Source organism: Salvelinus alpinus, chromosome 15 (genome assembly GCF_045679555.1).
Source record: "Salvelinus alpinus chromosome 15, SLU_Salpinus.1, whole genome shotgun sequence".
In the NCBI taxonomy this organism is placed as follows: Eukaryota; Metazoa; Chordata; class Actinopteri; order Salmoniformes; family Salmonidae; genus Salvelinus; species Salvelinus alpinus.
Window position 1 is genome coordinate 3,508,039 of NC_092100.1, and position 26,111 is coordinate 3,534,149.

Sequence of the window (26,111 nt, forward strand, 5' to 3'; positions counted from 1 at the left end):
TAAAAACGTATTTTTAAATCAAGATGTGTTTTTTTGGGGGGGGCAGAAATGCATTCTGGAACATGTGCACTTTCATGTGGCTTAATAACAAACTTGTATGCCATCTGTAAATACGAATAACATTTCTAAATTACGAGCCTAGTTGGTTTAGCTACCGAAAAAGTCAGCAACCTTCCCGCCAGCCATGATTGGCTGAGATAATGAGTGGGCTGGATATGCGGAGAGATGAGTTCGGATGGGTCTGCCACATAGCACGCTTCTGTCTATTTGAGTTGGTTAGTATGTCGAGGTAATCCTGTCGAACGCGGCTTCTTAAAAAATAAAATATTGTGTAGTAGAACTGCATCAGTGTTGCTCTCCACTTTCTGCCGAGTTTTGAAATCAGTGGAATTAGAGTAGGATAGCTAAAGAGATGTAGAAAACACCTGTCTCCGGATTACATCTTCAAACTAAGGGCAACCATGGTATCCGTGACAGGATACCTCGTCCACCTATGATGTATACGGGTAAGAAAGTGGTTTAATTTCAAGTTAAAGTGGACTGTTAGCTAGCTAACAGATGGCTGGTTCACTAGCTAACGTTACGTGTATGATCTTATTCTTTCGTATCTCAGAGCCATGTGCTTGGCTAGTTATAGCCTAATGTTAGCTAGCTAACATTGAACACGGTTGGTTAGCTACCTGCAGATTCATACAGGGTAGTAACGTCATGAGTTGTGATTATGGTTCATTGTTTAGCTAGTTAGCTAGCTACATGTCTTAACAAAAGACTCCACCATGCAAATAACCATTTCGGGTGCGTTCGTAAATTCAGTTTGGCCATCTACTCCGATTTCAGAGCACTCTTGTCTGAGTGTACCAGAGAGCAGAATAACTGATGAATTTACGAACGCTCAACACTCGTTGAATATGGCCGGTGTCAGTAAACGTCGGCAAAAAAAAGCTAATTAAATTGTCACCAACGCTCTGGATAACATGAAAACAGCCTAACCAGCTCTCCTAGGGCGAGTAAAATGGTCAGAGTGGGGTGTTCCCTCATTTGTGTCTGAAAGTAGCTAGCCAGTTAGCTTGGATGATTGACTGTTGTGACGTCAGAACGTTCGAATTAACCCTGCTCGTCGACCAGAGTAGTCCAGTGCGCTGAACGCGTCGAGAGCGAAACGCTCTGAATTTACCAACGGACAATCTGACAGCACAGATGCAGTCACCAACGCTCTGGATAACATAACAGCCTAACCAGCTCTGCTAGGGAGAGTAATGTTCAGTGAGCTGTTCTCTCATTTGTGTCTGGAAGTAGCTAGCTAGCTAGTTAGCAAGTTAGCTTGACTACTACTTATTTTTAAATATAATTATAAAAGAAACAAATACAAAAACTGAAAAACACACAGGGATATTACATATCGAGATACATTTTCAATTTGTCAAAAACACTTACTGATTAAAATTGAAATAATCTTAAACAAATGTGAAGAGGAGTTTGTTCTCCGCCCACTTCAATTTATGGATAAAGAATCTGCCATGAAAAATAAACTAATTAACAATGAAAGTTTAAATCAGGGTCCATATCATTTGGGTCAATATAAAACATAATATCAGAGTCTTCCAAATTGACATTAATAGTAGTTTCATTTCAAATAAAATCAATCCAAAATCTTCTGACATGAGAGCAGTCCCAAAACAAAATGAGTCTCTGGGTCACAACCACCACATACACATTTGTTATCAACAGCTATTTAGAATCTGTGTATAATAAAAAGGTGTTTACAGGGGTGCCTGACTGCTGTTGTTAGTACAGACCGCTCGGATGACTGCTGTTGTTAGTACAGACCGCTCGGATCAACCCTTAAAGAGATGGGTGGGGCTAAGGCTTTAATAAGAGCGATGCTGATTGGGTGAAGACAAAGAAGGGTTTTTCAGTAGTGGAACCAAAATATTCAAAATGCCATTTTCTCAAAAGTGAGTTTACAAGTTGATCAACGTTCAAAGCAAAATAATTTCCCCCATTGTTCCTCAAATGCAGTGTATGATATAACATTTTGTAGCTCTGAGTCCAATGGCATCCAATGTAAAAAAAAATATTTAAAAAATAAAGCGATTTCAATTTTTTTTTTACATAAAACCGATTTGAGCTGGTCGGTACAGTACGTTAGTGACTTCACGGTGTACGGTACAACAGGGACTGCACGGTGTACGGTACAACAGGGACTGCACGGTGTATGGTACAACAGGGACTGTATGGTGTACAATAGAGGTAGGAGTGGGTTTCACTTCAGATGAAAACTGATGATTCGGTGGAGATATTATTCCCTACCATTCATAGAAATGGAATCTACAAAATATCAGAGAGAGAAAAAAATAGCTTATTCATGCACTTGCATTACAAAAGGTAGACATCTTGAATGCTGCATGAATTCATGCTGTTCCCATCTTCAAACTGCATCGATGACTGTCTGTCATTGGCCTCCTAATGTACTGACATTCTGATCTACAATTTAAATAACCAAACGCTCCAGCAATCCCGAGCATAATCAGAACTCTGGGTTTGGTGCTAGACCCGCCTCTAAAAGGTCTTGCTATTCTATTTACTAATTCCATTGTTGCCCTCTACACCGCCAGGTGTGTTTTTGTGAGACTTACCCCCCCAGTTCGGTCTATTGCCCTCTACACCGCCAGGTGTGTTTTTGTGAGACTTACCCCCCAGTTCGGTCTATTGCCCTCTACACCGCCAGGTGTGTTCTTGTGAGACTTACCCCCCCCCCCAGTTCGGTCTATTGCCCTCTACACCGCCAGGTGTGTTCTTGTGAGACTTACCCCCCCAGTTCGGTCTATTGCCCTCTACACCGCCAGGTGTGTTCTTGTGAGACTTACCCCCCAGTTCGGTCTATTGCCCTCTACACCGCCAGGTGTGTTCTTGTGAGACTTACCCCCCCCCCAGTTCGGTCTATTGCCCTCTACACCGCCAGGTGTGTTCTTGTGAGACTTACCCCCCCAGTTCAGTCTATTACCCTCTACACCGCCCCAGGTGTGTTCTTGTGAGACTTACCCCCCCCAGTTCGGTCTATTACCATCTACACCGCCAGGTGTGTTCTTGTGAGAATATAAATAAATAATTAGTATTTGACATTTGTGACATTTCCCAGTAGGCTATCTATAGTATTGTAATATTATAATGTACTGTACCTATTTAGCCATGTCCCAGTACAGTACTCACAGGTAGAGGCTGGTCAGATAGTAGAGTCCATGCAGATCTGAATATTGTACAGTATGTGGGTGCTTTAATGTTACATGTACTTACAGACAGTGGTTCCTGTCCCTCGTGCATGCTGATGCAGTCCATGCTGATCTGGATGGTGTTTCCTGCTGGTCCGTCTCCGTCTGCTGGGCTGTCTGAGAAGTTCAGCTCTATGGGCTGCGACGAGTGGAATGCAGACCTGAAAAACAGACCAATACTGATTTAACTAGGTTTAGAACTGTGTGGTGCGGTGTGTGTTGTGTTGTGTTATGTTGTGTTGTGGACTCACTGGTCCAGCATCTCCAGCAGCTGGTTGAACACATCCTGACTGAGGATGTCAGAGCTCTGTTCTGATTGGTTCTGTGACATTATGGAGGCCAGGAAGGAACTCTCTGTCCAGGACAAACGGGAGGAGGGGTCTCTATACCTGCAGGAGGAGAGACATAAAGGAACAACGTCACTAACTACTATAACTCTCTGTCCAGGACAAACGGGAGGAGGGGTCTCTATACCTGCAGGAGGAGAGACATAAAGGAACAACGTCACTAACTACTATAACTCTCTGTCCAAGACAAACGGGAGGAGGGGTCTCTATAAGCACGTCCCTGCAGAAATGTTCCAACATCTAGTGGAAAGACTTCCCAGAAGAGTGGAGGCTGTTATAGCAGCAAAAAGGGGGGGGACCAACTCCATATTAATGACCATGATTTTAGAATGAGATGTTTGATGAGCAGGTGACCACATACTGTTGGTCATGTAGTGTGCTTTCAGCCAACATGTCGTGCATCTAGAGCTGCTCTTAGTTTATTACACTTATGGCTGGGACTGCGGATTGTCCCGGGGCTTCCGGCTGTCTAGATCCCTGCTGCTTGTTGTCCCGGGGCTTCCGGCTGTCTAGATCCCTCCTGTTTGTTGTCCCGGGGCTTCCGGCTGTCTAGATCCCTCCTGCTTGTTGACCCGGGGCTACCGGCTGTCTAGATCCCTGCTGCTTGTTGACCCGGGGCTACCGGCTGTCTAGATCCCTGCTGCTTGTTGACCCGGGGCTACCGGCTGTCTAGATCCCTGCTGCTTGTTGTCCCGGGGCTTCCGGCTGTCTAGATCCCTCCTGTTTGTTGTCCCGGGGCTTCCGGCTGTCTAGATCCCTCCTGCTTGTTGACCCGGGGCTACCGGCTGTCTAGATCCCTGCTGCTTGTTGACCCGGGGCTACCGGCTGTCTAGATCCCTGCTGCTTGTTGACCCGGGCCTTCCGGCTGTCTAGATCCCTGCTGCTTGTTGACCCGGGGCTTCCGGCTGTCTAGATCCCTGCTGCTTATTTTCCAGGGGCTTCCGGCTATCTAGATCCCTGCTGCTTGTTGTCCCGGGGCTACCGGCTGTCTAGATCCCTGCTGCTTGTTGACCCGGGCCTTCCGGCTGTCTAGATCCCTGCTGCTTGTTGACCCGGGGCTTCCGGCTATCTAGATCCCTGCTGCTTGTTGTCCCGGGGCTTCCGGCTGTCTAGATCCCTGCTGCTTGTTGACCCGGGCCTTCCGGCTGTCTAGATCCCTGCTGCTTGTTGACCCGGGGCTTCCGGCTGTCTAGATCCCTGCTGCTTGTTGACCCGGGGCTTCCGGCTGTCTAGATCCCTGCTGCTTGTTGACCCGGGCCTTCCGGCTGTCTAGATCCCTGCTGCTTGTTGACCCGGGGCTTCCGGCTGTCTAGATCCCTGCTGCTTGTTGACCCGGGGCTTCCGGCTGTCTAGATCCCTGCTGCTTGTTGTCCCGGGGCTACCGGCTGTCTAGATCCCTGCTGCTTGTTGACCCGGGGCTTCCGGCTGTCTAGATCCCTGCTGCTTGTTGACCCGGGGCTTCCGACTGTCTAGATCCCTGCTGCTTGTTGTCCCGGGGCTTCCGACTGTCTAGATCCCTGCTGCTTGTTGTCCCGGGCCTTCCGGCTGTCTAGATCCCTGCTGCTTGTTGACCCGGGGCTACCGGCTGTCTAGATCCTTGCTGCTTATTGTCCAGGGGCTTCTGGCTGTCTAGATCCCTGCTGTTTGTTGACCCGGGGCTTCCGGGTGTCTAGATCCCTGCTGCTTGTTGTCCCGGGGCTTCCGGCTGTCTAGATCCCTGCTGCTTGTTGACCCGGGGCTTCCGGCTGTCTAGATCCCTGCTGTTTGTTGTCCCGGGGCTTCCGGCTGTCTAGATCCCTGCTGCTTGTTGACCCGGGGCTACCGGCTGTCTAGATCCCTGCTGCTTATTTTCCAGGGGCTTCCGGCTGTCTAGATCCCTGCTGCTTGTTGTCCAGGGGCTTCCGGCTGTCTAGATCCCTGCTGCTTGTTGTCCCGGGCCTTCCGGCTGTCTAGATCCCTGCTGCTTGTTGACCCGGGTCTTCCGGCTGTCTAGATCCCTGCTGTTTGTTGTCCCGGGGCTTCCGGCTGTCTAGATCCCTGCTGTTTGTTGCGGTTTCCATCTCCCCTGTGACCTGCCCTGTCTGGAACTATGAGGAGTAACAGCGTAGCCTACATTGCTACCATGACAAAGACCAAAGCCGGTGGGAGTACCGTTGAGGACCCTGGGTGTCTCTCTATCACAGGTGAAGGATCTTTTAAAACAAACAAAAATAGTTCTACAAGCAATTGTTAGAACAAGAAAATAACTTCAAGTTTTGTGTCCAAATACTGGTGGAGTCTACTAATAAAAGAATGGACGACCTGACCAGAGAGGTCCAGGACCTGAAGAACAATACTGGTGGATTCTACTAATAAAAGAATGGACGACCTGACCAGAGAGGTCCAGGACCTGAAGAACAATACTGGTGGATTCTACTAATAAAAGAATGGACGACCTGACCAGAGAGGTCCAGGACCTGAAGAACAATACTGGTGGATTCTACTAATAAAAGAATGGACGACCTGACCAGAGAGGTCCAGGACCTGAAGAACAATACTGGTGGAGTCTACTAATAAAAGAATGGACGACCTGACAAGAGAGGTCCAGGACCTGAAGAACAATACTGGTGGAGTCTACTAATAAAAGAATGGACGACCTGACCAGAGAGGTCCAGGACCTGAAGAACAATACTGGTGGATTCTACTAATAAAAGAATGGACGACCTGACCAGAGAGGTCCAGGACCTGAAGAACAATACTGGTGGAGTCTACTAATAAAAGAATGGACGACCTGACAAGAGAGGTCCAGGACCTGAAGAACAATACTGGTGGAGTCTACTAATAAAAGAATGGACGACCTGACAAGAGAGGTCCAGGACCTGAAGAACAATACTGGTGGAGTCTACTAATAAAAGAATGGACGACCTGACCAGAGAGGTCCAGGACCTGAAGAACAGTTTGCAGTTCTCCCAGGGTCATCTCGACGAGTTGAAACAGGAGAACAGAGAGGTCCAGGACCTGAAGAACAGTTTGCAGTTCTCCCAGGGTCATCTCGACGAGTTGAAACAGGAGAACATAGAGGTCCAGGACCTGAAGAACAGTTTGCAGTTCTCCCAGGGTCATCTCGACGAGTTGAAACAGGAGAACAGAGAGGTCCAGGACCTGAAGAACAGTTTGCAGTTCTCCCAGGGTCATCTCGACGAGTTGAAACAGGAGAACAGAGAGGTCCAGGACCTGAAGAACAGTTTGCAGTTCTCCCAGGGTCATCTCGACGAGTTGAAACAGGAGAACAGAGAGGTCCAGGACCTGAAGAACAGTTTGCAGTTCTCCCAGGGTCAGCTCAATGAGTTGAAACAGGAGAACGGCAAGATGACAGCGATCTGTAAGTCATTGAGAGGACATCAGTTCTGTGTGTGAATCCATGATCACAACGACGGAGAAATCAGATTATCTCGAGGGACAATCAAGGCGGAACAACATGGTTGTAGACGGAATTGCAGAATCTCCACGAGACTTGGAGTCTGAGGACAAAGTGAGGGAAATGATCACGGAGAAATTGAAGATGGACCGCAGGAAGACTGAGGTGGAGTGCCCACAGGACTGTAAACCCCACCACCGGCCCAGGTGACAGGCCCAGGTCGATATTAGTCAAGTTCATGAGGTTCAAGGAAAGAGACAAGACCTTGAGAGGAACGCACATCTTGCTCAACGAGGACTATCCTGAAGCTGTGCGCCAGAAGAGGAAAGCGCATGGAGACATTGCTTACATCCGCTATGACAGGCTCATTGTCCACCCTCCCTCTCAGAAACCTGGAAGGGATGAGAGAGCTAAGCCTATGGGTTCGAAGCTTCAACCCTGCAGCACACACATACACCACCAATTGATCAATGGACTACTGAATGTTTATTTTCTTCTCTTGCTTTGTTTGCTCTTTCCCATATAATGTCTATCTCTGATCAGTTACTCGGTAAAGAGCTGAAAATATCCCATATTAATATATGTAGCCTTAGAAATAAGGTTTATGAAATCAATCGCTAACGTCGGATAGCATTCCTATATTAGACTCACTTAGATAATTCCTCCAACAGTTGCATATCTGTATTACCAGTCATGTGAAATCCATAGATTAGGGCCTAATGAATTGATTTAAATGGACTAATTTCCACATATGAACTGTAACTCAGTAAAATCTTTGAAATTGTTGCATGTTGTGTTTATATTTTTTGTTCAGCGTAATTTCCTACAATTCTACACATTTTTGCCATGCGGCTGAGAAAACATGCTGCAGTTTTAAAAGCAAATGTACTGCAATTCTACACATTTTGCCACGATTAACGCTGTTCTTTTGCTCAAACATAAAAATCTATTCTTCTATGCTTATATTTTAGGTGACTGTTAGTTCTCAAAGATTATATTATTTTTAAAATATATATATATATAGGTCCATTATCTTTTCTACATACTTTATATCTGGTTTTGGTTGTTAAAGTGTGAAAGTTTCCTGTAACAAACTTCCATAACTCTCTGTCCAGGACAGGTGGGAGGATGGGTCCCTATACCTGCAGGAAGAGAGAAATACAACATCACTAATTAGTAACTACAACTAACTACCGTAACTAACTAACTAGCATAACCATAACTACCAAGGACAGATGGGAAGACGGGTCTCTCAACCTGCAGGAATAGACAGGAACACCAGAATTGCCAGGGATCTCACGATACGATATTAACACCATACTGAGGTGCCGATATTCTCACAATTATCACGATTCTACTTGTATTGCGATTTGATCATGTGATTTAACGTTCCAAACATATTGCTCACTATGTGTCTGCTGCACAGAGAGCGTGAGACAACGAGTTTTGATCAGTCAGGGAAATAAAAGTGCTGAAAATATATGTTGGTTCACTATTTTTTTTAAAGGAAGATGGTGAACAAGTTCTAGGATGAAAAAAATAACTCTCAGGACAGGCGGGAGGTCAGGTCTCTAAACCTGCAGGAAGAGAGGAGGGGTACACAATAACTAACTACCACACAGTAACTAACTGTGCTTATACAACGGATGGTCCGTGTAACCTCCTAGTCTTTTCATACTGGGCGAGTTAGAAGCAGAGCCTATAGCCGTGGATGGTTAACAGCAGAAAGGTTGTAAAAGCTGGATTTTAAAGTATGAATTTATAAAAGGGAGGTACATCCAGAAGACGACGTGAAGAGCTCCATTGAGGATCATGTTGTCCATCTACATAACAAAGGTGAATAATGTGTGCTGAACAGCTCATTCAGAGAGACAGGGGAAGAAGAAGAAGAGATGGAGTCAGTCAGTGAGTAAGTGAGGTAGGTTGGACTACATTGACCTGCTCCCCTCTGTAACACTGGAGCAGTCTGGAGCAGTCTGGAGCAGCCTGGAGCAGTCTGGAGCAGCCTGGAGCAGTCTGGAGCAGTCTGGAGCAGCCTGGAGCAGTCTGGAGCAGCCCGGAGCAGCCTGGAGCAGTCTGGAGCAGCCCGGAGCCGCCTGGAGCCGCCTGGAGCAGTCTGGAGCAGTCTGGAGCAGCCTGGAGCAGCAGTGTCAGAGAGAGTTCCATTGTTCAAGTGGCAGCCAGGCACACGCCGCTGCTGCTGTCATCTGTGTGTGAGCCGAACACACAGCCAGTCGGAAATCCCCCGCACGGTGTATATGATACCACAGCACTGAGATTCCCAAACGCCTGGCATGTGTACAGCTGTACGGGGGCTTGACAGGGGGCTGTGTGTGTGTGTGTTTGTGGGCAGGGGGGGGGGGCATAATCTGAAGCTGCCACTATTTGAGGGCCCGGGCGGAGGGTGGAATTCCCCGACATTCCGTTGTGTGTAGGGGGGCAGAAGATATGAATACCTATTCAACAACACAGTCAGCCATTTTGTAATGAACATCATCTGAGCTGGGCTATCATACTGTACTCTAAAACGGACATACAACCACAGTGTGTGTGTGGAGAGTGTGTGTGTGTGTGTGTGTGTGTGTGTGTGTGTGTGTGTGTGTGTGTGTGTGTGTGTGTGTGTGTGTGTGTGTGTGTAGAGTGTGTGTGTGTGTGTGTGTAGAGTGTGTGTGTGTGTGTGTGGAGAGTGTGTGTGTGTGTGTGTGGAGAGTGTGTGTGTGTGTGTGTGTGTGTGTGTGTGTGTGTAGAGTGTGTGTGTGTGTGTGTGTGTGTGTGTGGAGAGTGTGTGTGTGTGTGTGGAGAGTGTGTGTGTGTGTGTGGAGAGTGTGTGTGTGTGTGTGTGTGTGTGTGTGTGTGTGTGTGTGTGTGTGTGTGTGTACCAAGTGGGGCATTTGGGGTTTGGAAACTAGACCCTGGGGGCGGCGGGGGGGGGGGGGGGGGTTGAACTACAGCTATGGAGAATCTTAAACACATTGTGTCTCAGTATGCGGTACTGAGTGATTTGTGCTTTTTGACGTCGGTGCAGTTTCATTAGTTAAAAATAAATAATGCATTTTTATTTATTTTATAAACAAAACATTAAATCCATTATTAAATAATGACATAAAAAAAAAATGATTAGAGATTTTTTATGGGAATTCCATAGCCAAAAATTGTGAACATTCAATTGCCAAAACATTGAAAATAATAATTACTAAAATATTTCAGTTGTGTATATTATTTCGTTTTTAATTCAATGAGATTATTAGTAAATCATAATCATAATATCATTATCATAATCCTTATGCTGCATAATATGTATATTTATCTGCATATCTCAGCATACCTCTTGAGCGCTCTCCTCCTGACTGATGGTTATTTTTGAAAATAAACTAAATATGCTTGATTGAAAGGAGGGAGTCTTATTCAGGACATTTAGTTGCTTGCTTTTCTAAAGTGTACCAACCATGCCAGCTTAGTGGCTAGTAGTATTACAGAGAAAAACATTTTTTACAGGACAAATCTGAGGTGGCACGTGCCTGTGGTCCTGAAGGGCTCCCAAATCTCTGCAATGGATTATGGTTATTGTAGTTAATTACCACATTTCTGCACTGAACTAGGTTCATTATTTGCTGAATGATAACGCTGTGTGTGTAACGTCCATTTTATAGTTTACTCCGCTACTTGAATCCTCTCTCTCAATTCAATTCAAGGGGCTTTATTGGCATGGGAAACATGTGTTAACATTGCCAAAGCAAGTGAAATAGATAATAAACAAAAGTTAAATAAACAACAAAAATGTACAGTAAATATTACACTTGTAAAAGTTCCAAAGGAATAGAGACATTTCAAATGTCATATTATGTCTATATACAGTGTTGTACCGATGTACAACTAGTTAAAGTACAAAAGGGAAAATAAATAAGCAGAAATATAGGTTGTATTTACAATGGTGTTTGTTCTTCACTGGTTGCCCTTTTCTTGTGGCAACAGGTCACAAATCTTGCTGCTGTGATGGAACACTGTGGTATTTCACCCAGTAGATATGGGAGTTTATCAAAATTGGATTTGCTTTCGAACTCTTTGTGGATCTGTGTAATCAGAGGGAAATATATGTCTCTAATATGGTCATACATTTGGCAGGAGGTTAGGAAGTGACGCTCCTCATTTTGTGGGCAGTGTGCACATAGCCTGTCTTCTCTTGAGAGACAGGTTTGCCTACGGCGGCCTTTCTCAATAGCAAGGCTATGCTCACTGAGTCTGTACATAGTCAAAGCTTTCCTTAATTTTGAGTCAGTCACAGTGGTCAGGTATTCTGCCACTGTGTACTCTCTGTTTAGGCCCAAATAGCATTCTAGTTTGTTCATTTTTTATTATTTCCAATGTGTCAAGTAATTATATTTTTGTTTTATCATGATTTGGTTGGGTTTAATTGTGTTGCTGTCCTGGGTCTCTGTGGGGCCAGCATCTAGACCTGTCATTTATCCATGACAACATCATCCAACATCTAGGCCTGTCATTTATCCATGACAACATCATCCAACATCTAGGCCTGTCATTTATCCATGACAACATCATCCAACATCTAGGCCTGTCATTTATCCATGACAACATCATCCAACATCTAGACCTGTCATTTATCCATGACAACATCATCCAGCATCTAGGCCTGTCATTTATCCATGACAACCTCATCCAACATCTAGACCTGTCATTTATCCATGACAACCTCATCCAACATCTAGACCTGTCATTTATCCATGACAACCTCATCCAGCATCTAGGCCTGTCATTTATCCATGACAACATCATCTAGACCTGTCATTTATCCATGACAACCTCATCCAGCATCTAGGCCTGTCATTTATCCATGACAACCTCATCCAACATCTAGACCTGTCATTTATCCATGACAACCTCATCCAACATCTAGGCCTGTCATTTATCCATGACAACCTCATTCAGCATCTAGACCTGTCATTTATCCATGACAACATCATCCAACATCTAGACCTGTCATTTATCCATGACAACATCATCCAACATCTAGACCTGTCATTTATCCATGACAACCTCATCCAACATCTAGACCTGTCATTTATCCATGACAACCTCATCCAACATCTAGGCCTGTCATTTATCCATGACAACCTCATTCAGCATCTAGACCTGTCATTTATCCATGACAACATCATCCAACATCTAGACCTGTCATTTATCCATGACAACATCATCCAACATCTAGACCTGTCATTTATCCATGACAACCTCATTCAGCATCTAGACCTGTCATTTATCCATGACAACATCATCCAACATCTAGACCTGTCATTTATCCATGACAACCTCATCCAACATCTAGACCTGTCATTTATCCATGACAACCTCATCCAACATCTAGACCTGTCATTTATCCATGACAACCTCATCCAGCATCTAGGCCTGTCATTTATCCATGACAACATCATCTAGACCTGTCATTTATCCATGACAACCTCATCCAGCATCTAGGCCTGTCATTTATCCATGACAACCTCATCCAACATCTAGACCTGTCATTTATCCATGACAACCTCATCCAACATCTAGGCCTGTCATTTATCCATGACAACCTCATTCAGCATCTAGACCTGTCATTTATCCATGACAACATCATCCAACATCTAGACCTGTCATTTATCCATGACAACATCATCCAACATCTAGACCTGTCATTTATCCATGACAACCTCATCCAACATCTAGACCTGTCATTTATCCATGACAACCTCATCCAACATCTAGGCCTGTCATTTATCCATGACAACCTCATTCAGCATCTAGACCTGTCATTTATCCATGACAACATCATCCAACATCTAGACCTGTCATTTATCCATGACAACATCATCCAACATCTAGACCTGTCATTTATCCATGACAACCTCATTCAGCATCTAGACCTGTCATTTATCCATGACAACATCATCCAACATCTAGACCTGTCATTTATCCATGACAACATCATCCAACATCTAGACCTGTCATTTATCCATGACAACCTCATTCAGCATCTAGACCTGTCATTTATCCATGACAACCTCATCCAACATCTAGACCTGTCATTTATCCATGACAACCTCATCCAACATCTAGACCTGTCATTTATCCATGACAACCTCATCCAGCATCTAGACCTGTCATTTATCCATGACAACATCATCCAACATCTAGACCTGTCATTTATCCATGACAACATCATCCAACATCTAGGCCTGTCATTTATCCATGACAACCTCATCCAACATCTAGACCTGTCATTTATCCATGACAACCTCATCCAACATCTAGGCCTGTCATTTATCCATGACAACCTCATCCAACATCTAGGCCTGTCATTTATCCATGACAACATCATCCAACATCTAGACCTGTCATTTATCCATGACAACCTCATCCAACATCTAGACCTGTCATTTATCCATTTAAAAATCAGCTGACTTTTCTACTGTCTTTGTCCCATTAACATCCGGTCTGAGCCACTAATGAGGAAGGGGATTCAACACTCGCTCTTCTGCAGACAGTAACTAGTCCAAGCATTTGACTGGCTGTAAACATAACCACTGAATAGGCAACTTCCTGTAAAACACTCCCTTAAAAATGAGGTGTGCCAGTGCAAAGCTATTGCGACACACAGGAAGCTCATCCAGCATCTAGGCCTAGCCCCTATTGTTCTATCCATTTAATATGAACTGACAATCCTATTTTCTTTCCGTTTTAGCCCATTTCTTCAGGCTACAGGTCTGAGTCAATTGTAATGTCTTCTAGCTAACTTTGCTGTATTCAAAGTACATCTCCCTTTTCCCATAAACCTGGCTTGGCAGTCCTCCTCCTCCCCCTCCTTGTGAGCTACAGAGGTGTGGTGCTGTGCAAGGCAGGGGGAACATACGCTCCAGCTCCATTACTAGGACAACAAGGTGCTGCCAAGCCTGTCATAATGTAGAAAAGCTTCTTTCAACCCACTGTGTAGTCAATAGATAGTGATTTGGCAGAGAGACGCACACTGGAAATCCAGTCCCAAATGGCACCCTATTCCCTATGCAGTGCACTACTTTTGACCAGAGCCTTATGGTCCCCCGTCAAACGATGTGCACTACGTAGGGAATGTGATGCTATTTGGGACGAATAAGGAGACATGCTAGCAGGTCAGTTGGATGTGCACGCTGAGTGAAAAGACAACACCCCTCACTTTTCCACTTACCTATTGTATACAGAAGAAAACTAAATCCTCTTGTATTTTACGCAGGACATTCAGTCTTTTGTGTTTGAGCAGGTAGGCCTAGGCTACATGCTTTATTATACACGCTGAACTAGCTATAGACATTGGCGGCGCACGGCTGCTTCTCCTAAAGACCAGCTGCAGGTGAAATCAGAGCTGCTTCCAGCTAGTGGTGGGGGAGTTTACACATTGACTTTATACAGCTTGACGAACAATGCACATCACCTAAATATTTGCAGGCCTACAGTAAAACGCATCACATAAAAAAATTTTATACGTTATTAATCAACATTAGCTAGCTACGTTAATACAAAATGTAACTTCACTGTAATTGTAATAAACTATTTAACGTTAGTTATGTATAAACAGAAACATTGACTGCCGGACAGCTAGCAAGTCATGCATGACGTACTTTTACACTATTTGACTCGCGCACATTCCCACAAAATTAAAACATGCTTCAACGAAATAGATATTGTAATAGTGAAAAATACACTTACTTTACAATTTGCAGAGATGATATTATCTACAAGCTGGGTTCGCAATGCATGCATAAAACTTTCAGCGCTGCTTTCTGAGAATCAATTCAATTCAAACTTTATGCACCTGTCAACAATAACAAACAGACCACTGAGACAGATTATTTGAAGAGGCCCCTTGTAGATTTTTAGGCCTAAACTTTATGTAAAAACAAAACATGTTTAGATTAGGTTGCTAAATATTTGACATCAAACTTGTATTCGTTAATTAATAAAAAATTGTGCCCCTTGGTGTACATAGTCCCGCGCATTAGAACCAAATATACCCGAGCTCATTCCACTTTATGATACAAGTATCAAACTTGGTACACTAATACTAGCTAGATACTTTAAGGCGGTTCCCACCAGGGGTACTAGGAACCTTGGGGGTACTTGGCCTATCCACATGGGGTACTTGAGAAAACTTATGAAACCATAGGCCTACTAGTAAAATGCACATGAGGGGGTATTCCAGGGGTGCTCTGAGGGTACTTCGGGGGTACTTTGGGGGGTACTTCAGGGGTACTTCGGGGGTACTCCGGGGTACTTTAGAAGTACTCAGGGGTACTTCAGTGGGGTACTCTTGGCAGGTTCACTACTATGACCTATGTATTGCCTTACCTCCTAACTCCATTTGCACACACAGTATGTCGATTTTTCTATGGTGTTATTGACTGTACTTTTGTTTATTCCATGTGTAACTCTGTGTTGTTTTTTGTCGAACTGCTTTGCTTTATCTTGGCCAGGTCGCAGTTGTAAATGAGAACTTGTTCTCAACTGGCCTACCTGGTTAAATAAAGGTGAAGGACCACTTGAAGCAATAAACTACACAGAGCTGGGCTTTACAGAAGAGTGGCCAGAAAAAAAGCTTGCTTAAAGAAAAAAATAAGCAAACACTTTTGATGTTCGCCAAAAGACATGTGGGAGACTCCCCAAACATATGGAAGAAGGTACTCTGGTCAGATGAGACTAAAATTGAGCTTTTGGCCTTCAAGGAAAACGCTATGTCTGGCACAAACCCAACACCTCTCATCATCCCGAGATCACCATCCCCACAGTGAAGCATGGTGGTGGCGGCATCATGCTGTGGGGATGTTTTTCATCGGCAGGGACTGGGAAACGTCAGAATTGAAGGAATGATGGATAGCGCTAAATACAGGGAAATTCTTGAGGGAAACCTGTTTCAGTCTTCCAGAGATTTGAAACTGGGACGGAGGTTCACCTACCAGCAGTACAATGACCCTAAGCATACTTCTAAAGCAACACTCGAGTGGTTTAAGGGGAAACATTTTAATGTATTGGAATGGCCTATTTAAAGCCCAGACCTCAATCCAATTGAGAATCTGTGGTATGACTTAAAGATTGCTGTACACCAGCGGAACCCATCCAACTTGAAGGAGTTGGAGCAGTTTTGCCTTGAAGAATGGGCAAACATCCCAGTGGCTAGATGTGCCAAGCTTATAGAGACATACCCCAAGAGACTTGCACCTGTAATTACTGTGAAAGGTGGCTCTACAAAGTATTGACTTTGGGGGGGTGAATAGTAATGCACGCTCAAGTTTTCAATTTTTTTGTCTTATTTCTTGTTTGCATTCACAATAAAAAATATTCAAAATATTCAAAGTGGTAGGCATGTTGTGTAAATCAAATGATACAAACCCCCACAAAAAATCTATTTTATTTCCAGGTTGTAAGGCAACAAAATAGGAAAAATGTCAAGGGGGGTGAATACTTTCGCAAGCCGCTGTAAATCCCTTTCATCTTTACCTTTAGCCTTCGAATCATGTCTCTCCTTTGTTGTAGAGGACTAACAGCTGTCCCTTCAGGCTTATCACGTCTCTCCTTTGTTGTAGAGGACTAACAGCTGTCCCTTCAGGCTTATCACGTCTCTCCTTTGTTGTAGAGGACTAACAGCTGTCCCTTCAGGCTTATCACGTCTCTCCTTTGTTGTAGAGGACTAACAGCTGTCCCTTCAGGCTTATCATGTCTCTCCTTTGTTGTAGAGGACTAGCAGCTGTCTCTTCAGGCTTATCACGTCTCTCCTTTGTTGTAGAGGACTAACAGCTGTCCCTTCAGGCTTATCACGTCTCTCCTTTGTTGTAGAGGACTAGCAGCTGTCTCTTCAGGCTTATCACGTCTCTCCTTTGTTGTAGAGGACTAACAGCTGTCCCTTCAGGCTTATCACGTCTCTCCTTTGTTGTAGAGGACTAGCAGCTGTCCCTTCAGGCTTATCATGTCTCTCCTTTGTTGTAGAGGACTAGCAGCTGTCCCTTCAGGCTTATCATGTCTCTCCTTTGTTGTAGAGGACTAACAGCTGTCCCTTCAGGCTTATCACGTCTCTCCTTTGTTGTAGAGGACTAGCAGCTGTCCCTTCAGGCTTATCACGTCTCTCCTTTGTTGTAGAGGACTAACAGCTGTCTCTTCAGGCTTATCACGTCTCTCCTTGGTTGGAGAGGACTAACAGCTGTCCCTTCAGGCTTATCACGTCTCTCCTTTGTTGTAGAGGACTAACAGCTGTCCCTTCAGGCTTATCACGTCTCTCCTTTGTTGTAGAGGACTAACAGCTGTCTCTTCAGGCTTATCACGTCTCTCCTTGGTTGGAGAGGACTAACAGCTGTCTCTTCAGGCTTATCACGTCTCTCCTTGGTTGGAGAGGACTAACAGCTGTCCCTTCAGGCTTATCACGTCTCTCCTTTGTTGTAGAGGACTAACAGCTGTCCCTTCAGGCTTATCATGTCTCTCCTTTGTTGTAGAGGACTAGCAGCTGTCCCTTCAAGCTTATCACGTCTCTCCTTTGTTGCAGAGGACTAACAGCTGTCTCTTCAGGCTTATCACGTCTCTCCTTTGTTGTAGAGGACTAACAGCTGTCTCTTCAGGCTTATCACGTCTCTCCTTTGTTGTAGAGGACTAGCAGCTGTCTCTTCAGGCTTATCATGTCTCTCCTTTGTTGTAGAGGACTAACAGCTGTCCCTTCAGGCTTATCACGTCTCTCCTTTGTTGTAGAGGACTAGCAGCTGTCTCTTCAGGCTTATCACGTCTCTCCTTTGTTGTAGAGGACTAGCAGCTGTCTCTTCAGGCTTATCATGTCTCTCCTTTGTTGTAGAGGACTAACAGCTGTCCCTTCAGGCTTATCACGTCTCTCCTTTGTTGTAGAGGACTAGCAGCTGTCTCTTCAGGCTTATCATGTCTCTCCTTTGTTGTAGAGGACTAACAGCTGTCTCTTCAGGCTTATCATGTCTCTCCTTTGTTGTAGAGGACTAACAGCTGTCTCTTCAGGCTTATCACGTCTCTCCTTTGTTGTAGAGGACTAACAGCTGTCTCTTCAGGCTTATCACGTCTCTCCTTTGTTGTAGAGGACTAGCAGCTGTCTCTTCAGGCTTATCATGTCTCTCCTTTGTTGTAGAGGACTAACAGCTGTCCCTTCAGGCTTATCACGTCTCTCCTTTGTTGTAGAGGACTAGCAGCTGTCTCTTCAGGCTTATCATGTCTCTCCTTTGTTGTAGAGGACTAACAGCTGTCTCTTCAGGCTTATCACGTCTCTCCTTTGTTGTAGAGGACTAACAGCTGTCTCTTCAGGCTTATCACGTCTCTCCTTTGTTGTAGAGGCCACTCAGGCCAGCTGTCTCTTCAGGCTTATCACGTCTCTCCTTTGTTGTAGAGGACTAGCAGCTGTCTCTTCAGGCTTATCATGTCTCTCCTTTGTTGTAGAGGACTAACAGCTGTCCCTTCAGGCTTATCACGTCTCTCCTTTGTTGTAGAGGACTAGCAGCTGTCTCTTCAGGCTTATCATGTCTCTCCTTTGTTGTAGAGGACTAACAGCTGTCTCTTCAGGCTTATCATGTCTCTCCTTTGTTGTAGAGGACTAACAGCTGTCTCTTCAGGCTTATCACGTCTCTCCTTTGTTGTAGAGGACTAGCAGCTGTCTCTTCAGGCTTATCATGTCTCTCCTTTGTTGTAGAGGACTAGCAGCTGTCTCTTCAGGCTTATCATGTCTCTCCTTTGTTGTAGAGGACTAGCAGCTGTCTCTTCAGGCTTATCACGTCTCTCCTTTGTTGTAGAGGACTAACAGCTGTCTCTTCAGGCTTATCACGTCTCTCCTTTGTTGTAGAGGACTAACAGCTGTCTCTTCAGGCTTATCACGTCTCTCCTTTGTTGTAGAGGACTAACAGCTGTCCCTTCAGGCTTATCACGTCTCTCCTTTGTTGTAGAGGACTAGCAGCTGTCTCTTCAGGCTTATCATGTCTCTCCTTTGTTGTAGAGGACTAACAGCTGTCTCTTCAGGCTTATCACGTCTCTCCTTTGTTGTAGAGGACTAGCAGCTGTCTCTTCAGGCTTATCATGTCTCTCCTTTGTTGTAGAGGACTAACAGCTGTCTCTTCAGGCTTATCACGTCTCTCCTTTGTTGTAGAGGACTAGCAGCTGTCTCTTCAGGCTTACATCACAGAATGGGTCCCTGTGTTAAGGGATTGTGTTTTCTGCTTATTAATGTGCCATTACAATATCAATATTGTAAATATTTCCACCCAGTGAGAACATGTTGTAATACATGTTCCTAGTAGCAGGTTCTGAGTACCTCTATATCAGGTATCAGTGTTTACATGCATTGCCAAGACCAGAGGCCAGTCGTGTACATGACATCACCGGCCTGAGAGGCCCACTGAACATGGAAAGAGAGAAGGTCCACTGAACATGGACGGAGAGAAGGCCCACTGAACATGGACGGAGAGAAGGCCCACTGAACATGGAGAGAGAGAAGGCCCACTGAACATGGACGGAGAGAAGGCCCACTGAACATGGACGGAGAGAAGGCCCACTGAACATGGACGGAGAGAAGGCCCACTGAACATGGACGGAGAGAAGGCCCACAGAACATGGACGGAGAGAAGGCCCACTGAACATGGACGGAGAGAAGGCCCACTGAACATGGACGGAGAGAAGGCCCACTGAACAAAGATGGAGAGACTGTTAATGATACAAGTTTATGAGACTGGAGAAGTCAGTTGACAGTAGTGCACTACTTTTAACAAGGGCCCATAGGAAACAGTTTTCCATTTGGGATCCGACCAGGTTGTTGATTGTGGTGGGTGGCGTGCAGCGTGGTCAGGGAGGAGATTTCCTGAATGAAGGTGTGAACTGAACTGTCTCTCTAGTGAGGTCGTCTGAATGAAGGTGTGAACTGAAGTGGGTGGGTTATTACTGGGTGAGTCAGCAGAGGGAGTTGAATGAAATGTTAAATTAAATGTCATGTTTTGTTAGCAGGGATTTGGTTGCCGTGTCACTTTCAACTTTTTTGTTTTACAAGTCATTGCAGTGTGTTAAATATTCCCAAGGATCCATGATTCCATGCAGTGTGTTGAATATTCCCAAGGATCCATGATTCCATGCAGTGTGTTGAATATTCCCAAGGATCCATGATTCCATGCAGTGTGTTGAATATTCCCAAGGATCCATGATTCCATGCAGTGTGTTGAATATTCCCAAGGATCCATGATTCCATGCAGTGTGTTGAATATTCCCAAGGATCCATGATTCCATGCAGTGTGTTGAATATCAAATCAAATCAAATCAAATTTTATTAGTCACATACACATGGTTAGCAGATGTTAATGCGAGTGTAGCGAAATGCTTGTGCTTCTAGTTCCGACAATGCAGTAATAACCAACAAGTAATCTAACCTAACAATTCCACAACTACTACCTTACACACACACACAAGTGTAAAGGGATAAAGAATATGTACATAAAGATATATGAATGAGTGGTGGTACAGAACGGCATGGCAGATGCAGTAGATGGTATAGAGTACGGTATATACATATGAGATGAGTACTGTAGGGTATGTAAACATAAAGTGGCATAGTTTAAAGTGGCTAGTGATACATGTATTACATAAAGATGGCAAGATGCAGTAGATGATATAGAGTACAGTATATATACATATGAGATGGGTAATGTAGGGTATGTAAACATAAAGTGGCATAGTTTAAAGTGGCTAGTGGTACATGTATTACATAAAGATGGCAAGATGCAGTAGATGATATAGAGTACAGTATATACATATGAGATGGGTAATGTAGGGTATGTAAACATTATATTAAGTGGCATTGTTTAAAGTGGCTAGTGGTACATTTTTACATAATTTCCATCAATTCCCATTTTTAAAGTGGCTGGAGTTGAGTCAGTATGTTGGCAGCGGCCGCTAAATGTTAGTGGTGGCTGTTTAACAGTCTGATGGCCTTGAGATAGAAGCTGTTTTTCAGTCTCTCGGTCCCTGCTTTGATGCACCTGTACTGACCTCGCCTTCTGGATGATAGCGGGGTGAACAGGCAGTGGCTTGGGTGGTTGTTGTCCTTGATGATCTTTATGGCCTTCCTGTGACATCGGGTGGTGTAGGTGTCCTGGAGGGCAGGTAGTTTGCCCCTGGTGATGCGTTCTGCAGACCTCACTACCCTCTGGAGAGCCTTACGGTTGTGGGCGGAGCAGTTGCCGTACCAGGCGGTGATACAGGATGCTCTCGATTGTGCATCTGTAGAAGTTTGTGAGTGCTTTATGTGACAAGCCGAATTTCTTCAGCCTCCTGAGGTTGAAGAGGCGCTGCTGCCTACCACTGTAGTGTCATCCGCAAACTTATATTCCCAAGGATCCATGATTCCATGCAGTGTGTTTAACTTGTGTCTGGTGTAGACTAATAGGTACGGACAGTTTTGTAATTACATTTTGTCAGGGCTAGGCTGTTGTTGGGTGTTTACAGAGGAGTTTAGTCTTTTCAGAATCAGAAGTACATTTACACATACCTGGAATGTGACTTAGTGAGTAGGTGTTGTCAGCAATAGGAAATGTGGAAACAGAATACAGACACTGGTTACTCAGAGAGTTATTTAGTCAGTCAGTCTTTCTGCCCTGAGGGGAAGGCTGTTCAGTATGACCCTACAGACAGACAGACAGACAGGCAGACAGGCTGGGCCCCTCCAGCCCCTCACCTGAAGACAGACAGACAGGTAGGCCGGGCCCCTCCAGCCCCTCACCTGAAGACAGACAGACAGCTAGGCCGGGCCCCTCCAGCCCCTGGGCCCCTCAGCAGTCCAGAGTGAAGACTGAGCAGTGGGGCAGAGGTCACCACTAAACAGAGCTGAGCTATTGTCTCTCGCCAAGTCGGTCACATCCACCGATGAAAATGCAATCAAAACAAACAGACCAGCCGATCCGGGGGCTTCTCCTGTGTCATCATTAATCACACCTTCAAAGACCTCAGCCTTTCTTACGCTCAGCCTCTCTGCCCCTCCCTCTCTCATCCCCCTCTCTCATCCCCCTCCCTCTCATCCCCCTCTCTCTCATCCCCCTCTCTCATCCCCCTCCCTCTCTCCCACCCCCCCTCTCTCTTACCCCCCCTCTCTCTTACCCCCCCTCTCATCCCCTCTCTCTCTCATCCCCCTCTCTCTCATCCCCCTCCCTCTCACCCCCCTCCCTCTCACCCCGCTCCCTCTCTCCCACCCCCCCTCTCTCTTACCCCCCTCTCATCCCCTCACTCTCATCCCCCCTCACTCTCATCTCCCTCCCCTCCCTCTCACCCCCCCCAATCCCCCCCCTCTCTCATCCCCCCTCCCTCTCACCCCCCTCCCTGTCACCCCCCCCGCCCATCCCCCCTGTCACCCCCCCTTCCTCTCACCCCCCCCTTCCCTCTCACCCCCTCCCACCCATCCCCCCTCACTCTCATCTCCCTCCCCTCCCTCTCACCCCCCCAACCCCCCCTCTCTCATCCCCCCTCCCTCTCACCCCCCTCCCTCTCACCCCCCTCCCGCCCATCCCCCCTCTCACCCCCCCCCCCCTCTCATCTCCCCTCCCGCCCATCCCCCCTCCCTCTCACCACCCTCCAGCCCATCCCCCCTCCCTCTCATCCCCCCTTCCTCTCACCCCCCCTTCCCTCTCACCCCCCCTTCCCTCTCACCCCCTCCCTCTCATCCCCCCTCCCTCTCACCCCCCTCCCTGTCACCCCCCCCTCTCATCCCCCCTCTCACCCATCCCCCCTCCCTCTCACCCCCCTCTCATTCGTCAACTGGGCTAAAAGAGGGACATGACTGCTCAACACTAGACTGCCCGAAGGTGTCTCCTGCTCTTTGCTGCATGCTTTTACTGTGTTCAGGGGTCTCGAACCAAGTGAAGGGTCTCGAACCAAGTGAAGGGTCTCAAACCAGGTAAAGGGTCTCAAACCAGGTAAAGGGTCTCAAACCAGGTAAAGGGTCTCAAACCAGGTAACGGGTCTCAAACCAAGTAAAGGGTCTCAAACCAGGTAAAGGGTCTCAAACCAAGTAAAGTGTCTCAAACCAGGTAAAGGGTCTCAAACCAAGTAAAGGGTCTCAAACCAGGTAAAGGGTCTCAAACCAGGTAAAGGGTCTCAAACCAGGTAACGGGTCTCAAACCAAGTAAAGGGTCTCAAACCAGGTAAAGGGTCTCAAACCAGGTAAAGGGTCTCAAACCAAGTAAAGGGTCTCAAACCAGCTAAAGGGTCTCAAACCAGGTAAAGGGTCTCAAACCAGGTAAAGGGTCTCAAACCAGGTAAAGGGTCTCAAACCAAGTAAAGGGTCTCAAACCAGGTAAAGGGTCTCAAACCAGGTAAAGGGTCTCAAACCAGGTAAAGGGTCTCAAACCAAGTAAAGCGTCTCAAACCAAGTAAAGGGTCTCAAACCAGGTAAAGGGTCTCAAACCAGGTAAAGGGTCTCAAACCAAGTAAAGCGTCTCAAACCAGGTAAAGGGTCTCAAACCAGGTAAAGGGTCTCAAACCAAGTAAAGGGTCTCAAACCAGGTAAAGGGTCTCAAACCAGGTAAAGGGTCTCAAACCAGGTAAAGGGTCTCAAACCAGGTAAAGGGTCTCAAACCAAGTAAAGGGTCTCAAACCAGGTAAAGGGTCTCAAACCAGGTAAAGGGTCTCAAACCAAGTAAAGCGTCTCAAACCAAGTAAAGGGTCTCAAACCAGGTAAAGGGTCTCAAACCAGGTAAAGGGTCTCAAACCAAGTAAAGCGTCTCAAACCAGGTAAAGGGTCTCAAACCAGGTAAAGGGTCTCAAACCAGGTAAAGGGTCTCAAACCAGGTAAAGGGTCTCAAACCAAGTAAAGGGTCTCAAACCAAGTAAAGCGTCTCAAACCAGGTAAAGGGTCTCAAACCAGGTAAAGGGTCTCAAACCAGGTAAAGGGTCTCAAACCAAGTAAAGGGTCTCAAACCAGGTAAAGGGTCTCAAGCCAAGTAAAGGGTCTCAAACCAAGTAAAGGGTCTCAAACCAAGTAAAGCGTCTCAAACCAGGTAAAGCGTCTCAAACCAGGTAAAGGGTCTCAAACCAGGTAAAGGGTCTCAAACCAGGTAAAGGGTCTCAAACCAAGTAAAGGGTCTCAAACCAGGTAAAGGGTCTCAAACCAGGTAAAGGGTCTCAAACCAAGTAAAGGGTCTCAAACCAAGTAGTTGAATGGTAAAAAAGAGAGGGACATTCGAAATGAGAATCTCAGTCCAAAATGTTTAACCTTGATGAGATTGTTTCCTAACGTCTCTTTATAAAATACATAAATATATTATATCATTTTTAAACTTTCCCAAACAAATGTATTGAGGTTGTTATACATCTATGCTAATTAAATATTGTACCTTTTAGGTAAATTAGCATGAGTTTCAGACTGTTTTTCTCCAGCCAATGTCCTTCATACAGCTAAAGAAAGGCTTTCAGTACACACGAGGTTCCCGGCTGTGTTTGTAAACCAGGCTTAGGGTTAAAGGTCAACCTCACCTTTGTACGGTTGTCAGTTTTAACCAACAGCTAGCTATCTTATCTGACTGCTCCCCTTACACCCCACTTGTTAAAAGGTACCACTTCAGCCAAGTTTTTTTATTTTTAAACACCCAGTATTTACTCGTATTATATCCCGTATCTTAAGTAAATGTAAAACATGTTGTTTGTTTAGATTTCCTTTTGCTTTGTTATTAACACACAGACTTGGAAAGCAACGTTCTAATTGGAGGAGAGGATGTCACCCTCCTTAGACGTTTACTTATCATCTATGTTAGAGACATATTTAGACATATTTGTATCATTATGGGGTATTGTGTGTAGATTGATGAGAAGAAAAATAATTTAATACATTTTTGAATAAGGCGGTAACGTAACAAAATGTTGAAAAAGTCAAGGGGTCTGAATACTTTCTGAAGACACATGTATAGATAGATAAAGAGAGCGAGGGAGAGAGAGAGAGAGGGATGACACTTCATTGTATATATATCTACTACTTTTTAAGATTTGATTATCTTTGGGGTGGCAGGTAGTCTAGTGGTTAGAGCATTGGGCCAGGAACCAGCAGGTAGCCTAGTGGTTAGAGAGGCAGGTAGCCTAGTGGTTAGAGCATTGGGCCAGGAACCAGCAGGTAGCCTAGTGGTTAGAGAGGCAGGTAGCCTAGTGGTTAGAGCATTGGGCCAGGAACCGAAAGGTTACAAGATTGAATCCCCGAGCTGACAAGGTAAAAATCAGTCGTTCTGCCCCTGAACAAGGCAGTTAACCCCGGTAGGCCGTCATTGAAAATAAGAATTTGTACTTATTTAACTGACTTGCCTAGTTAAATAAAGGTTTAAAAAAATACATATTGTCTCTTTAACTCTTCATATTCTTCTGTTCATGTCACAGTGACAGAAACACAACAGTACATGTTTTGTACAAAGTGCAGTGGTGTAAAGTACTTAAGTAAAAATACTTTAAAGTACTCCTTAAGTAGTTTTTTGGGGTATCTGTACTTTACTTTACTATTTCTATTTTTGACTACTTTTACTTTTACTTCACTACATTCCTAAAGAAAATAGTGTACTATTTACTCCATATATTTTCCCTGACACCCAAAGTACTTTTAAAATTTTGAATGCTTAGCAGGATAGGAACATTGTCAAATTCACGCACTTATGAAGAGAACACGTGGTCGTCCCTACTGCCTCTGCCTGCAGGACTCACTAAAACACAAAAGCATCTTCTGTAAATAATGTCTGAGTGTTGGAGTGGACCCCTGGCTATACATACATTTTAAAAACAAGAAAATGGTGCCATCTGGTTTGCTTAATATAAGTAATTTTAAATGATTTATACTTTTACTTTTGATACTTAAGTATATTTTAGCAATTACATTTACTTCTGATAGCTAAGTATAAACTGTCCCTTTTTCAGGACCCTGTCTTTCAAATTCGTAAAAATCCAAATAACTTCACAGATCTTCATTGTAAAGGGTATGAACACTGTTTCCCATGCTTGTTAAATGAACCGTAAACAATTAATGAACATGCACCTGTGGAACGGTTAAGACACTAACAGCTTACAGACGGTAGG

At 45.1% G+C, this 26,111-nt stretch overlaps 1 protein-coding gene across 3 annotated transcripts in view; it reads right to left on the bottom strand.

The window, feature by feature from the left end:
- Positions 1 to 26,111, bottom strand: part of tp63 (tumor protein p63) — a 107,455-nt gene that overhangs the window by 70,790 nt on the left and 10,554 nt on the right. For all 3 annotated transcript variants that reach the window (XM_071342273.1, XM_071342272.1, XM_071342274.1), the window contains exons 2-3: positions 3,521 to 3,658; positions 3,295 to 3,430 (exon numbers count right to left, since the gene is read on the bottom strand). In XM_071342273.1, coding sequence (XP_071198374.1) covers positions 3,295 to 3,430; positions 3,521 to 3,658 — 274 coding nt within the window. The remainder of the gene's footprint in view (positions 1 to 3,294; positions 3,431 to 3,520; positions 3,659 to 26,111) is intronic.